General features: G+C 46.3%; 2 protein-coding genes and 1 non-coding gene across 4 annotated transcripts; 2 read left to right on the top strand and 1 right to left on the bottom strand.

Moving 5' to 3' along the window:
- TRNAG-UCC lies at positions 1 to 72 on the top strand. The gene has a single exon. It is a non-coding gene; the product is annotated as a tRNA-Gly (tRNA).
- Positions 73 to 572: 500 nt separating this feature from the next.
- Positions 573 to 9,158, top strand: LOC124702349. 2 transcript variants are annotated; one of them, XM_047234477.1, is made up of 3 exons: positions 573 to 1,072; positions 8,335 to 8,415; positions 8,854 to 9,158. In XM_047234477.1, the coding sequence occupies exon 1, from the start codon at positions 696 to 698 to the stop codon at positions 1,011 to 1,013; it is 318 nt and encodes a 105-aa protein (XP_047090433.1). In that variant the 5' UTR covers positions 573 to 695; the 3' UTR covers positions 1,014 to 1,072; positions 8,335 to 8,415; positions 8,854 to 9,158. The 2 variants fall into 2 exon arrangements, with proteins under 2 accessions (XP_047090433.1, XP_047090432.1); XM_047234476.1 differs by having other exon boundaries at positions 8,848 to 9,158.
- Positions 2,416 to 7,962, bottom strand: LOC124702348 (adenylosuccinate lyase-like). The gene is made up of 10 exons (XM_047234475.1): positions 7,798 to 7,962; positions 7,523 to 7,702; positions 7,144 to 7,359; positions 6,869 to 7,051; positions 5,689 to 5,910; positions 5,382 to 5,498; positions 5,131 to 5,274; positions 4,887 to 4,988; positions 3,287 to 3,355; positions 2,416 to 2,972 (listed from the first exon to the last, which is right to left on the bottom strand). The coding sequence occupies exons 1-10, from the start codon at positions 7,960 to 7,962 to the stop codon at positions 2,739 to 2,741; spliced, it is 1,632 nt and encodes a 543-aa protein (XP_047090431.1). The 3' UTR covers positions 2,416 to 2,738.
- Positions 9,159 to 15,352: the final 6,194 nt, after the last annotated feature.

The raw sequence follows: 15,352 nt of genomic DNA, 5'->3' as shown, positions 1-15,352 counted from the left end.
GCGTCTGTAGTCCAACGGTTAGGATAATTGCCTTCCAAGCAATAGACCCGGGTTCGACTCCCGGCAGACACATTTTTGAAAACAACCTTTTAAACGTTCAATGGACCTTTTTGCTAAACAATGAAAATTCTTCTTTTTTTATGCAGGGAAAGCAATGATACTCTACTCTGCCACTCTGCAATGCCACTCTGCAATACCATAGAGAGGATAAATAGTTGTGTCGACTCGAGCTATATTTTCAGTGTCCAACTAGGATAAATAGTTGTGTCGAGTCGAGCTGAACTAGATATTTTTGGTGTGACCGGGTTCTAATTCAGTGTGCAAAGTTGGCGTGCAACGGCTGTTGCTGGCGTACGGTAGGCCCGCCGAAGCCAGAAGCAGGACCAAGAGCCACTGTATTGCTAAAAGCTCGGCCACACACACACGAAGCCTGGCCCAAACTGACGACGCCCACCAACCAGCCCAGTGAACATCGCTGCTCCGCATCAGGCTGTCGCCCTCCCCGCCGGCCCACCACCACGTGATAACTTGATGAGACAAAGAAGACAACACGCCACGCACGCACGCACCAGAGCACGCAGCAAGTAACCGCAACACGTTACACTTCCACGCTAGCTCCACGGCAGGCTCCAAAGTCCATACCCATCAGCCTCAAACGAACGACCTCGAGCCCGCGACCGACCGACGCCTCCGCCATGGCGGGAAGGCTGGTGTCCATGCTCCGGTGGCCGCCGGACCTCGGCGGGCTGCCCAGCCAGCTGTCCGCGCTGCTGCCTTCGTCGCCGCCGATACCGTCGCCGTCGTCGTCCTACTACGCGTTCCTCCAGGAGCGGCTGCAGTGGGACTGGGGCCCGGAGCAGCTCGGCGCGGCGGTGCGGCGGTGGCCCGAGCTGGTGCCGGACGTGCCCTTCGTCGTCGACGCCGTGCTCTGGGGCTTCATCACCGCCGTCGAGTCCGTCGCGCTCGTCTCCATGATGTGCTGCTTCTTCCTCTTCTGCGGCTGCACGCTGTGAGAGCCCGCACGAGCAAGACGGAGCGTCGGAGGATGCCATGCCACTAAGATAGTATACTAGTATGTATGGTTAATTAGTTTTATTATTTGGGTTTTTTCTTTGTCGATATGTTTTCTTCCACGATACGTTCATTATGCTAAGATATTTGGCCAGGGCAATCCGGTAAGTGTTGGTAGAAATTGTTACTTATGGTTTGTTATTGCATTTCCCTGTCGGTGCTGCTGCACAGCGATGAGCTAGAATGGGGACAGGTTTAGGCAACGAACCGATTTGCCGCTTTCTGAATCTGTCCGTGAGCGTGTGTGTGTGCGAGAGAGAGAGGCAGATCAGAATCAGATCATGCCTGGATGGTGTAGGTGGGTAGTGAGAACGGGGGTGATCCTAATTGGGGAAAATATCTCTATTCTCATCATCCTAGTCGAGAGGTTGACACATAATTTTCTTGTTTCATCTGGAGGAGTATTTGTTTATGTTTACTTGGTTACTGGCTGTAGAGTTGCAGTACACTTATGTAAGTTTTGCATCCGCTCGGTTTGCATTTTCTCTGAATATCCTAGTACTTCGTGTATTCCTCGTGGTCAGGTCTAAAATCCTTGTAGATTCTAGAATTCCACCTAAAACCAGGTCAATTTTGCAGTTGTACTGCTGCTGCTGTAGCATATCTGCCTCCTCTCTTCTCGCCATCAGCAATGCATCCGCTCACACGAGCCTGAATCCAAACACTGATTGCTTTCTTTACCTTAATCGTGGTTTCCACAAGTAACCTCTATTATGTACTCTCTGTAGTGAAACTTTGCCTCGAGCGATAGCTCAACAGCAGACCAACGTTAACCCCACACAGGCTGCCAAAATCACCAGCCAATCACTAGCGCAGCAGTTCCTGTCGACTAGCTAGTCATGTGCATCAGCAGCGTGTCACGGTCAAGGTTGTCGCCCGCTAGAACTGAGACAGACACGCTCACACAGACGCCGGGTTCTCGTTTCCCCACATCCACGGCCGACAAGGATGTTGCCTGCAAGCAAAATATTACCCGGAGAATCAACCTCGCCCGTCTTCTCACGTGGCTGGATAAGGATGAAAAATGGTTTCATTCCATTAGAGCTCTCTTTTATGTCGCTCTCACGCATCATTATCTTACAAACAAATCCCGTTACGGCGGAGCCTTTCGAAACGCATCCAGCACGAGACCCACGAGGGTGGGACAAACCAACGCTGGCAAATGCACCATCCAGGTGGGTGAGAATGGTCATTGCGTACACAAATCAAGAGCTTGTAACACCCTCTGACTTCTCGCAATAAAAAAAATCTGACTTCTCAGATGATCTAGAATGGTTTATTTCCTTTTTTACCCAGGACTCCCAACTCAAATCCATAGAATTTGTACTATTCGAAATCAACTTATTTGGCCATCCAAACTTTGTCAAACTACAGATAGGCAAAGTTTGACCGTTTCTAGCCACTGTTTGCTCAGTCGAATATTTGCGGCACCCCCCACTAAGGCATACACAAAACTGTGGAAAAATGTGTGACAAAATGGAGCTCCGCACAGCAAAAATGAATACTGATTGTACAATCCCGTAGACCGCATGCCACATGCCCTCAGAAGCTTGTTAATGAGGACAAGATATTAGTGTGACACAATCTTTTAAGACTAGGCCATGTGAAGTTCACCTCGAAGTTCTCCATGTTATTCTTGCCACCCTTGTCGAAAAAGGGATGGAAGCTCACTCGATCTTAAACCCAGATTCTAGATCGACCACATTCACAATATCTCTAGCAAGCTTTTCCGCCTCTCCAATGTATGTGTGTGGTGTTAACTCCAAAAGACTTGATCGCACATCCTCTGGTAGATCTAGACTTTCAATGAATCGGCGTATGCTTTCTTTGGTCACAGCCTGGCCCCTAGTCATTTCCTTCAGCTTCTCATAAGGTTCAGGGATCCCATACCTTCGCATCACCTACAAAGAAGGTTAATGGTGAAAATATGATTTGCCAAATGTGAAAAAATAAGAATTGTCCAAGACCCCAGAATACCACCGCATACTTAAATAATTAGTATAGTGATGCCTTGCCTAAGGGAATATGGACGCACGATCACACAATAAGCATCTAGCCTAGTTGCTTTTTGACAAGGTAAAGTGTCTCCAGAGCCATACAAACTTCATAAATACAAGTCTACTTTTGACAAAGTCACTTTTTGAGACCACTTGAGCAAGACCAACCAAAAATCAAACTGAAGGGAGAATGAACAGAGTAAAGCAGGAGATCTTACTGTCTGTATTGCCTCTGCAAGGACCTCCCATGTTTGGTCCAAGTCTTCATCCAAACGGACTCTGTTCACCTGTACCACAACCAATTGAATGATTGATAAAACAATGAACCAAAGAGGCAGCAGACATAAATAACCTAGTTACCTGAGATAACTCATAATTACAAATGATATAACATTCCTACGAGAGGGTCTAAATGCAGTAAACAAGAATTATCAGTTAATCTTGGACCCAACTTTGGGTGACTCTAGTAATCATAAAAGTTGGGTTATCTCCTAGCAACGAATAGCAGTTTTTAGTCAGTCCAAAAACACTGATAGGACAAGGTTTTCAGATACAGAAAAAAATTGAATATTATTATTATCGACTTTTTAAAAAGAATTCAATGAGAAATAGATCAACTAAAACAAGTTGATGTCCTGTTATAGTAATAATAGCGATCTAAGCCGCCACAAGGGCTATAACAATCACAAGAAAAATAGCAGCCTTCAATTTGTGACTATCATATAGATCAGGAAATGGTCCAAAATTCAAATTAACTGAATTAGGTATAATGGGAAAAAATGAATTATCTCACAAAATCCCCAGCGGGCCTGGGAAATGGTCCGAATTAGGTTGACCGGTTACAGGGAGTTCACACAGGGGTCCCAACAGGCTTAGAGGAAGGCCTTAGAAGAAGAGAGGAGGGAGGCAGAGAGGAGGAATGGGAGGCGTTAGCATTGCTGAGGAAGAAGACCTCTGGGGCAGCCATCACCGATACGGCGAGGCGGATACGGTGATACTGTATGGCGACACGGGAAACAACAATTTCTAGAAATAGCAATACGGCAATTATACATATAAAAATTGATAAAATGCCATGTGATTTAGACAAAGAATAATTGAATGCTACGAAAAATCTGTCCCCTTTGTTGCCTCCATGTCTGTTTTAGGTCCACGATGGCCAAACAATCATCTCATCAATTTCCCCAATCATTATACTGCCCCATTTGTGCTTGCAAAATACATCAATGGCATCAACGCCCAGCACCAGCAGCAAGCAACACCACACAGGACAGCCTGGCAGGAAGCAAGCACGCACACCCAGCAGCAAGCAAGACCTGCAGTAACGGCCACGGTGCGCTCAGTTGCTCCTGATCCGCTGTGATGGTCAATCGTCCGAATAGATAGAGAGTGCACAGGTTATTAGGGTTAGTAGTGAGCTTTGGTTGGGCTTCCCGTGTCTCAGACATGTCGACAAATTTCCCAGTGGTGTATTGGCATTTTCTTTTTCTTTTTAAATAGGAAACATGATACTCCTGGGATACGTGTATCGCGAGTATCGGCATTTTTATCTTTCTTTTTAAATCGGAAAATATGATACTCCTGGGATACGCGTATCGTCCACGTATCGGGATTCGGGAGTATCGGAGTATCAGCGGAGTATTGTACCCGGACACGGTGGAGTTTGAAGTATCGGTGCTTCGTAGGCAGCACTAGGGTGCAACGGGGCGCTGGCATAGATATATAAGTCATAAACATACAATTATGGTACAATAATTACATTGAAACCTCGAGGCACAATATAATAATGATCTAAAGGACAAGTTATAGTCCACATACCTGGAGCTTCTGGATTCCCTGAATTGTGGCTTTGTAAGCCAAGAGTGAGTGTCCTAATCCAACACCCAAGTTTCTCAAAACAGTTGAATCTGTGAGATCACGCTGGCATTGACGTAACATGGCACTTCATTAGTTGAAAATATCAATAGAATATACACAAAAGGATTAAGTTGTTGTCTTGCATGATATTAGGCATACAAGTAACATAATTAGAAGTGGAAGTTTCGGTGAGTGACAACATTACCTGTAACCTTGATATTGGTAGCTTCATGCTTAAAGTATGCAACAGACCATTAGACACACTAAAATTGCCTTCACTGTTTTCAAAATTGATTGGGTTGATCTTGTGAGGCATGGTGGAGGATCCAACTTCACCAGCCTTCGGTATCTGAAACAATATGGAGGAATGCACCATAGGTTGTAATGCAGACAGCAAGTCAATAAGTCAATAAGCAGGTAGAGTAATTCTTTGATGACAGTACACTATAACTCTACCTGCTTGAAGTAGCCTTCTGATATATAAGCCCACATATCTCTGTCAAAATCAGTCAAGACAATGTTGAACTGCACAAATAGATTGAAGAGCTTTGCGATATAATCATGAGGTTCGATCTGTAAAGAGGACAAATACTCCATCAGAACAAACAGTTGATAGATGCAAATAGCTGAAGGAGCCACTGTCGTAGGTTCTTACAGCAAGAACAGTCTAAGACAAGTCATATCTCGAAATGAAAAAATGCTGTCCAGGACGTGAAAAAAGTAGTAGGAACAACCAAGTGACTGAAAAAATAATATACATCACCTGGGTAACATAAGGATTGAACTGCAAACCTAAGGATCTGACAAACTCTTCTGTCATCTTAGGCCAGTCAATTTCCGGATATGCAACTACATCAGCATTGTAATTTCCAACAGCTCCAGAAAATTTCCCTAGTATCTTGACATCAGAAAAACTCTTCCCGATATCATATAATCTGGCTACGAAATTCGCCATCTCTTTTCCCAGAGTTGTTGGTGATGCCGGCTACAGGTAGAAAGCTGGAATTTGTAAGCTAGCATCCCAGGCATATCAGCAACAAACAGCTAGATATTACTCGAAGTCTATGACAGAAAAAATAAACGCGCCATGCCAATCAACAATGTTTTTATTACATTGGATTACATTTAGACTATTTGGTGATGCCGGCTACAGGTAGGAAGCGGGAATTTGTAAGCTAGCATTCCAGGCATATCAGCAACAAACAGCTACTCCCTCCGTTCTTTTTTAATTGACTCGAATTTAGTACAAGTTTATACTAATTCCGAGTCAATTAAAAAGGAACGGAGGGAGTAGATATTACTCGAAGTCTATGTCTATGACAGAAAAAATAAAAGCGCCATGCCAATCAACAATGTTTTAATTACATTGGATTACATCTAGACTATTGTGCTGAACTCTGAAGTGCACCAACAGTGAAGAATGTCTTCCACCTTTATATTTTCAGGAAAGGTTTTACTAATAGAATATGGTAAAGAAAGAGGATAGTTGAACAAAATAAATTGAAGTAAACATAAACAATTTAAAAAAAGTCAGGCCTGAAAACATTATTACTGCAGTACCTTTTTTATTTCCTATTTGGTGTTTTAAAATAACGCTAAATTTCTTGTCATCTTCTACCGCCTAGCAACTTGGGAGCAGCATACAATTTGCTCAGTTCCATTCCTTGTATACAGGAGCTGTCATTATTCATGCTCTCATATTGCAGCAATGGCAAGAAAACACGAAAAGGCTAAAAAAAAGTCTTCCTTAGCACACTATGCTATATAATAGGGCAGTGGAGAATCACATAGTTCAAATCTGATGCAAGACCAGCGTGAAATTACTCAAAAGGATTACAGCACATGAAGAAAAAACACCTCAGATATTCACACACTAATACATGCACAAGTGCACAAGCAAATACAAATGAAGAAATTCAAAAGTTATAAGGTGGTGTCTATACCTGTCCATGAGTTCTAGACAACAAAGGGACATGTGCATTTTCCGTTGCCAAGGTACGTATCGCAATGCATACATCACGCATCACAGGGAGCATAACTGTGTTTACCGCCTCTTTTAGAGCCAATCCATATGACAAGTTGTTGATATCTTCAGAAGTACAACCAAAATGGAAGAATTCCAAAACCTGGGAAAAAACAAGCTCGGAATGAGTGTTCACTTCAAAGCAAACTGCAAGTGAACAGAGAGATGTCAAGGTATTTCTTCGGGTCGGCATACCTTTTCAACCTCTGGATTTGAGCGACATTTCTGCTTCAGATAGTACTCGACAGCCTTCACATCATGGTTGGTTATTTTCTCGATTTGTTTCACTTCTTTAGCATCGTCGATGCTAAAATCATGGATAACCGCATCCAGGAAGAGCTGGGCCTCCTCGCTGAATGGTGGCACTTCCTTGACCTCGGGGATTTGTGAAAGTTTCAGCAACCATTTTACCTGCAGAACCAAAAACCACTTGAAATAAGTAACACTGACCATCACCATGGCAGTGGTAAATCAATATGGTTTCCATGTTATCCACAATAATTCATGATTGCACAGTTTGTGGTAGAAATCAAATAATGCACTCTCAATGCGTAAGCCATCCGAAGAGCCAAACCTCAACTAGGACGCGGTATCTGATGAGTCCGAACTCGCTGAAGAAGGGCATCAGGTCCTTGACTGATCTGAAGTAGCGCCCGTCCAGCGGCGAGAGCGCCATCATACAGAACGTGTCCAGGTCCGTCGCTTGCTCGAGCGCCTCCACCGACCTCGCCGCCCAATCCAGGGGAGCACTCATCTGAACAGCACACGCACAGAGCGCATCGCGTAAGCAATCATCGGAAGCTAGATAAACTGGAGTCGCGAGTATTTCGGGAAGGTATCCCTCGTCACCTCGACGTAATCTCCGGCCCCGGCTCCGGCGGCTGCAGAGCAGCGGAGGCGCCGCGGCGGCTGCGTGGTGGCGCCGGGGACGGCGGCTCTCGGGGCGGCTGCCACGCGTGGGGCGGCGAGGAAGGCAGCGGTGGCCGGGGGCTTGAGAGACGGCGGCGCGGACATGGTCGGCGGCGGCGGTCAAAAACCCTAGGAGAGTGGAAGCGGGGAGGATTGGCGGGGTGTGGTGAGGGGATTAGGTAGCAAAGCAGCGGAAAGGGAAAGGGATCGTAGAAATAGTGGTAGGGGTTTAAAGGTTTTGGGGGATGGCTGGCACGGCATTCTGACCGCGGCGGCGGGCCGTGCGATTCGGCCCTTTTTCGTGCGAAAGTACTCACAAGTCAATCATGAAGGGAATATTTTTTTGGGTAGTATGGACAGTTTTACGAGGAAGCGATTTTCACAAAAATAATTCTTGGACCAAAAAATGCATAAAATTAAATTCTGGCGAAACTATTTCACTCTACTGACCTTTTTATGTGGCACCTATACGAGCAGGGTCATACTTCACCGTGTGGCGTTCATGCCAGCGGCGCCACGTGGAAGGCATGTGTGGTGCCTAACAGGGGGAAGCTGGAGGTAAATATCATTGGGGCCAGCTATGCTATTTATGATATGATCTTCCGCTAATGAGCTAAGCGAGATACTAAACTAGTGAAGGTTTCCTGAAATTTGTTGGGTTCATCTGAACCCAACTATTGTATACCAGCTCCGCCACTGGTGCCTAAGACAAAAGCGACACACAACTATTTATATATAGTGTTTGTTTGTAGTTAACAAAACACTATGGTAGCTTAGCTGAATGAAGCTTGTGTTGTTGTATATTAGGTCTTGAGTTTAAACCTCCATACCACCTTATTTTATTTTATTTTTAAGAATTGTGCTACATGTTGTACTATGTTCTAAAACATGGAACCTAGCCTCGTATTGCATTTTAGACTTTTTATCATTTTTTTTCCTCAAACTGAAAATTTCTATATACTGAGAATTGTTCTATTGATTATTTTGTAGCTGCAGTCGTTGAGATACGATGATTTGAGCGCGATAGCCGTGATAAGGCCAAGGCTGCAAAAGAGCAAATGGGAAGAGCTGGAGAAATGGAACGACGAGTTCGGTTCAAGCTGATAGCGAGAACGCCTACCCCATTGTTCGTCAAACAGATTCAGTTTGGCGTGTATTTGATTTGCTCGCGGTAATTAGTTTCATGCAAGTGGCCGGTCACACAAACATGGCCATCCAAGCATCCAAAGCATGTAGCAATATGTAAATGTTGTGTACAAGGGAAATCGACGGCTCTTAGTCGTTCTGGTCTGGCAAAATTATAGATGAACTGATTATGGTGTGTAATTCAACCACTTTCATCTCTGGTAGCAATGTAAAGCGCTTCCAGCTTCGATTCTGAGGCCACGGCTTTGCAGGCAGGGCTGAACATATAAACGGTTGATTTACACAGTTGTGCTACTGCAACTATGCATGTGTTAGGGCATCTCCAACCGAGCGACCCAAACGGACGCGTTGGGCCGTTTGTTTTGGACTGTTTGGGTGGCCGAGCGGACAACCGGACAGCGGTCCGCGTCCGCGTGTTCGTTTGGGTCGCACGCTGCGCCCAACGCGCGGACGCAGCGCATATGTAATAAAAAAAACAAAAAGGAAAATGAAAAAGGAAAACAACAAAAAATAAATTTAAACTAGTGGTTAGTTAAACTTAGCTCTATTTTGGGTAATTTGAAAGCCCTATATGGGCTTTAAACTTTAAAAAAAAGGAAACCCTAGCCAGGGTTTGCGAGCACGGTGGCCGCCGGCCCCAATAGTACTCGTCGTCGTCGGCGTCGATGACGACAACGCCCCCGGCGGCGACGCGATGTTCCGGCTCGAAACGCCGGAGGGCACAGGGGACTCCGGCCAGGGCGACCACTGCGCCCTTTCCCAGGCGGAGTGCGGGTTCGGCGGGCTCGCCGGCCTGCGCAGCCGTGCCCTCCGCGCGGACTCCTGCCGGAGCTGCTCCTCCGTTGCGGCCTGCAGCTCCGCCTCTAGCCGGAGCGCGGCCCGGCGCTCCTCCTCCGCCAGGAGCGCGGCCCGGCGCTCCTCCTCCTCCCGGAGCGCCGCCTGGCGCGTGGCCTCCTCCTGCCGGCGCGCCATCTCGAGGAAGGCCCACGCCTCCGCCTGGGCGTCCTCGTGGGCCTTCCTGGCCTTCTCCTCCAGCGCGGAGGCACGCAGCATCTCGGCGAGGTGCGGCCATTTGGCCAGCTCGTCGAGGTCGCACTGCTCGCGGGACGCCGCGAGCGCCGCCTGCAGCTCCGGGTCGTCGTCCTCCTCCTGGTGTTGGGGCTGCGGCTGGGGTTGCTGCTGGGGCTAGGGCTGGGCCTCGTCGATGTAGAGGCCGCCGGGGCGGCGGCCAGCCCGCCTTGCAGGTGTGCGCGGCTGCGCGCGAGGCCGCGCCATCGCGGACGTGAAGCACGTGTGCCGGCGCGCATCGTGCTCCACCTCGAACCACAAGTCCCAGTTGGGACTTGCGTCGCCGTACGCGGGGTCCTCCTGGAGCTCCGCCGGCAGCTGCGCACAGCACCTCCGGATCTCCGCGATGCGGGCGCGGCCGGAGTCCGGGATGGGCGGCACCGGAACCCGATCTGGGCTCAGGTGCCAACCGTGGGGGAGGTGCACGTCCCCCCACGGCATTGGGACGCCGGCGTCCCAGAACATCTGCGCCACCGCAACGGTGACGTAGATCCGATCGCGTCTAGGAGCCGGCGGCCCCATGGCGAACGCCGCCGGCGCGACTGGCCGGCTGCTGCCGGCCTCGTGGTCGTTCGCGGACAGGGAAAACTCGCGCTTCAGTGCCATGGCAGCGCGGAAGCTCTAGCCCGCGCGTGCGTGTGGCCGGAGTGGAGAGTGGGTGATACGTCTCAAACGTATCTATAATTTCTTATGTTCCATGCTACTTTTATGATGATACTCACATGTTTTATAAACATTATATGTCATTATTATGCATTTTCCGGCACTAACCTATTGACGAGATGCCGAAGAGCCGATTCTTGTTTTCTGCTGTTTTTGGTTTCAGAAATCCTACAAAGGAAATATTCTCGGAATTGGACGAAATCAACGCCCAGGGTCTTATTTTTCCACGAAGCTTCCAGAAGACCGAAAGGATTACGAAGTGGGGCGATGAGGCGCCGCCACGCCAGGGCCGTGCGGCCAGGGCTGGGCCCGCGCTGCCCCGGTATGTGGGCCCCTCGTGTGGCCCCCTGACCTGCCCTTCCGCCTACTTATAGCCTTCGTCGCGAAAATCCCAGTACCGAGAGCCACGATACGGGAAACCTTCCAGAGACGCCGCCGCCGCCAATCCCATCTCGGGGGATTCAGGAGATCGCCTCCGGCACCCCGCCGGAGAGGGGAATCATCTCCCGGAGGTCTCTTCATCGCCATGATCGCCTCCGGATCGATGTGTGAGTAGTTCACCCCTGGACTATGGGTCCATAGCAGTAGCTAGATGGTCGTCTTCTCCCCATTGTGCTATCATGGTAGATCTTGTGAGCTGCCTATCATGATCAAGATCATCTATTTGTAATCATTCATGTTGTGTTTGTTGGGATCCGATGAATATTGAATACTATGTCAAGTTGATTATCAATCTATCATATATGTTATTTATGTTCTTTCATGCTCTCCGTTGCTAGTAGAGGCTCTGGCCAAGTTGATACTTGTGACTCCAAGAGGGAGTATTTATGCTCGATAGTGGGTTCATGCCTCCATTAAATGCTGGGACGAGTGACGGAAAGTTCTAAGGTTGTGGATGTGTTGTTGCCACTAGGGATAAAACATCGATGCTTTGTCTAAGGATATTTGTGTTGATTACATTACGCACCATACTTAATGCAATTGTCTCGTTGTTTACAACTTAATACCGGAAGGGGTTCAGATGATAACTCTGAAGGTGGACTTTTTAGGCATAGATGCATGCCTGGATAGCGGTCTATGTACTTTGTCGTAATGCCCCGATTAAATCTCATAGTACTCATCATGATATATGTATGTGCATTGTTATGCCTTCTTTATTTGTCAATTGCCCAACCGTAATTTGTTCACCCAACATCTGCTATCTTATGGGAGAGACACCACTAGTGATCTGTGGACCCCGGTCCTATTCTTTACATCCGAAATACAATCTATCGCAATTGTTCTTTCATCGTTCTTCGCAAACAATCATCATCATACACACTATACATCTAATCCTTTGTTACGACAAGCCGGTGAGATTGACAACCTCACTGTTACGTTGGGGCAAAGTTACGTGATTGTGTTGTGCAGGTTTCACGTTGGCGCCGGAATCCCTGGTGTTGCGCCGCACTACACTCCTCCGCCATCAACCTTCAACGTGCTTCTTGGCTCCTACTGGTTCGATAAACCTTGGTTTCTTACTGAGGGAAACTTGCTACTGTGCGCATCACACCTTCCTCTTTGGGTTCCCAACGGACGTGTCATCTACGCGCATCAAGACTGTTTTCTGGCGCCGTTGCCGGGGAGATCAAGACACGCTGCAAGGGGAGTCTCCCACATCCAATCTCTTTACTTTGTTTTTGTCTTGCTTTACTTTATTTACTTCTTTGTTTGCTTCTTATATCAAAAACACAAAAAAATTAGTTGCTAGCTTTACTTTATTTACTGTCTTGTTCTCTATATCAAAAACACAAAAAAATTAGTTACTTGCATTCACTTTATTTACCTTTAGTTTATTTCATCATGTTTCCTCCTAAGTTCACTCTGAAAGACATACCGGTAGGACGAGGGTCTATAATTGGGAGAGATAATATAGAAGATTTTTTCACTCATGTTAGTACCGCTGAAGGTTTTGAAGATAGACACTTGGTAGAACTTGCTCCTACTTATAAAATTGTTGTTGCTTCTTTAGTACACATGTTGGAAACTAAATTTGTTAATCTCAATCCTATAATCCAACACATGTTTCTTACACTCGGTGATATGGAAGAGGGAGAAAAGAAAGATTTTGTCTTAGAAACCCTTCTTAAAGAATTTGGTGGTGTAGCGAGAGAGGGCTAGAAAGGTCTTTATTAAATATAAGATGCTTGGCTCTTATACCAATTTTGCTAGTATCCTTGAAAAGATGGACATGGAGAGAGTAAGGTACACTAATAATATTAATGATGGTGGGGAGATTAAGACAACAATACCTTGTAAGCTCCTAGGAATGAATGACGCTCTAGAGAATAACTATGGTTGGCTTGTCCCTAAAAATTTGTTTAACGAGGATAGCAAACCTAAGAATAATGAAAGGGTGCCTCTAAAACTCACATAGATAAGATAAAATGATAGTTGAGAAAACTCCCAACACCTATGTTGATGCTTCATCTCTCGACAATACTTGATACACACTTTCTGCGCCTAGCTGAAAGGCGTTAAAGAAAAGCGCTTATGGGAGACAACCCATTATTTTACTTCGCACTTTATTTTATATTTGAGTCTTGGAAGTTGTTTACTACTGTAGAAACCTCTCCTTATCTTTATTTTATTACATTGTTGTGCCAAGTAAAGTCTTTGATAGTAAAGCCAATACTAGATTTGGATTACTGCAACAGGAACATATTTCTTGCTGTCACGAATTTGAGCAGTAGTCCCTGTAGAAAAATCAAAAAAATCTGCCAATTTACGTGCGTGATCCTCAGATATGTACGCAACTTTCATTCAGTTTGGGCATTTTCATCTGAGCAAGTCTGGTGCCACTTTAAAATTCGTCTTTACTGAACCGTTCGTTTTGACAGATTCTGCCTTTTATTTCGCATTGCCTCTTTTGCTATGTTTGATGGATTTCTTTGTTCCATTAACTTTCAGTAGCTTTGTGCAATGTCCAGAAGTGTTAAGAATGATTATGTCACCTCTGAATATATGAATTATGCACTGACCCTTTAGTGAGTTTGTTTCGAGTTTGGTGTGGAGGAAGTTTTTAAGGGTCAAGAGAGGAGGATGATACAATTGTTGGAGATATGCCCAGGAGGCAATAATAAATGGTTATTATATATCTTTGTGTTTATGATAATGTTTACATACCATGCTATAATTGTATTAACCGAAACATTAATACATGTGTGTTATGTGAACAGCAAGGAGTCCCTAGTAAGCCTCTTGTATAACTAGCTTGTTGATTAATAGATGATCATGGTTTTGTGATCATGAACATTGGATGTTATTAATAACAAGGTTATGTCATTATATGAATGATGTAATGGACACACCCAATTAAGCGTAGCATAAGATCACGTCATTAAGTTATTTGCTATAAGCTTTCGATACATAGTTACCTAGTCCTTATGACCATGAGATCATATAAATCACTTATACCGGAAAGGTACTTTGATTACATCAAACGCCACTGCGTAAATGGGTGGTTATAAAGGTGGGATTAAGTATCCGGAAAGTATGAGTTGAGGCATATGGATCAACGGTGGGATTTGTCCATCCCGATGACGGATAGATATACTCTGGGCCCTCTCGGTGGAATGTCGTCTAATGTCTTGCAAGCATATGAATAAGTTCATAAGAGACCACATACCACGATACGAGTAAAGAGTACTTGTCGGGAGACGAGGTTGAACAAGGTATAGAGTGATACCGATGATCAAACCTCGGACAAGTAAAATATCGCGTGACAAAGGGAATTGGTATCGTATGTGAATGGTTCATTCGATCACTAAAGTCATCGTTGAATATGTGGGAGCTATTATGGATCTCCAGATCCCGCTATTAGTTATTGGTCGGAGTGAGTACTCAACCATGTCCACATAGTTTGCGAACCGTAGGGTGACACACTTAAAGTTGGATGTTGAAATGGTAGAACTTGAATATGGAATGGAGTTCGAATATTTGTTCGGAGTCCCGGATGAGATCCCGGACATCACGAGGAGTTCGGAATGGTCCGGAGAATAAGATTCATATATAGGATGTCATTTTATGTGATTTAAAATGATGCGGAAGTTTCTATGGAAGGTTCTAGAAGGTTCTAGAAAAGTCCGGAAGAAACCACCAAGGAAGGTGGAGTCCCGGAGGGACTCCACCTCCATGGCCGGCCAACCCTAGAGGGGAGGAGTCCCAAGTGGACTCCCCCAAGGGGGCCGGCCACCCTCCATGGAAGGTGGAACTCCCGCCTCTAGTGGGAGTCCTAGCTTGGGTAGGTTTCCCTATCATATGGAAGGTTTTGGGTTCGGGTCTTATTCGGAGACTTGTAGTCCAACCCTTGGGGCTTCCACCTATATAATGAGGGACAGGGGGAGGGGGCCGGCCACCTCAAGACCACCACCTGGCCGCACCCCCAAGTGGCCGGCCACCCTCCCAAACCCTAGCCGCCCTCTCCTCCATAGCTCCCGCGTGCTTTAGCGAAGCTCCGCCGGAGTTCTCCACCGCCACCGACACCACGCCGTCGTGTTGTAGGATTCAAGAGGAGCTACTACTTCCGCTGCCCGCTGGAATGGGAGGTGGACGTCGTCTTCATCAACAACCGAACGTG

Source organism: Lolium rigidum, chromosome 3 (genome assembly GCF_022539505.1).
Source record: "Lolium rigidum isolate FL_2022 chromosome 3, APGP_CSIRO_Lrig_0.1, whole genome shotgun sequence".
Lineage (NCBI taxonomy): Eukaryota > Viridiplantae > Streptophyta > Magnoliopsida > Poales > Poaceae > Lolium > Lolium rigidum.
The sequence above is the reverse complement of the archived record's forward strand: the minus strand, read 5'-3'. Positions and strand labels throughout refer to the sequence as shown.

Excerpts from the sequence above, each read along its gene's own strand:
- LOC124702349 (XM_047234477.1), top strand. The coding sequence starts at position 696 with ATGGCGGGAAGGCTGGTGTCCATGCTCCGGTGGCCGCCGGACCTCGGC.
- LOC124702348 (XM_047234475.1), bottom strand. The coding sequence starts at position 7,962 with ATGTCCGCGCCGCCGTCTCTCAAGCCCCCGGCCACCGCTGCCTTCCTC. Across the intron at positions 7,052-7,143 it reads CAAATCCAGAGGTTGAAAAG|GTTTTGGAATTCTTCCATTT; the intron begins GTATGCCGACCC and ends GTTTTTTCCCAG. Across the intron at positions 5,499-5,688 it reads TCAATCCTTATGTTACCCAG|ATCGAACCTCATGATTATAT; the intron begins GTGATGTATATT and ends TCCTCTTTACAG.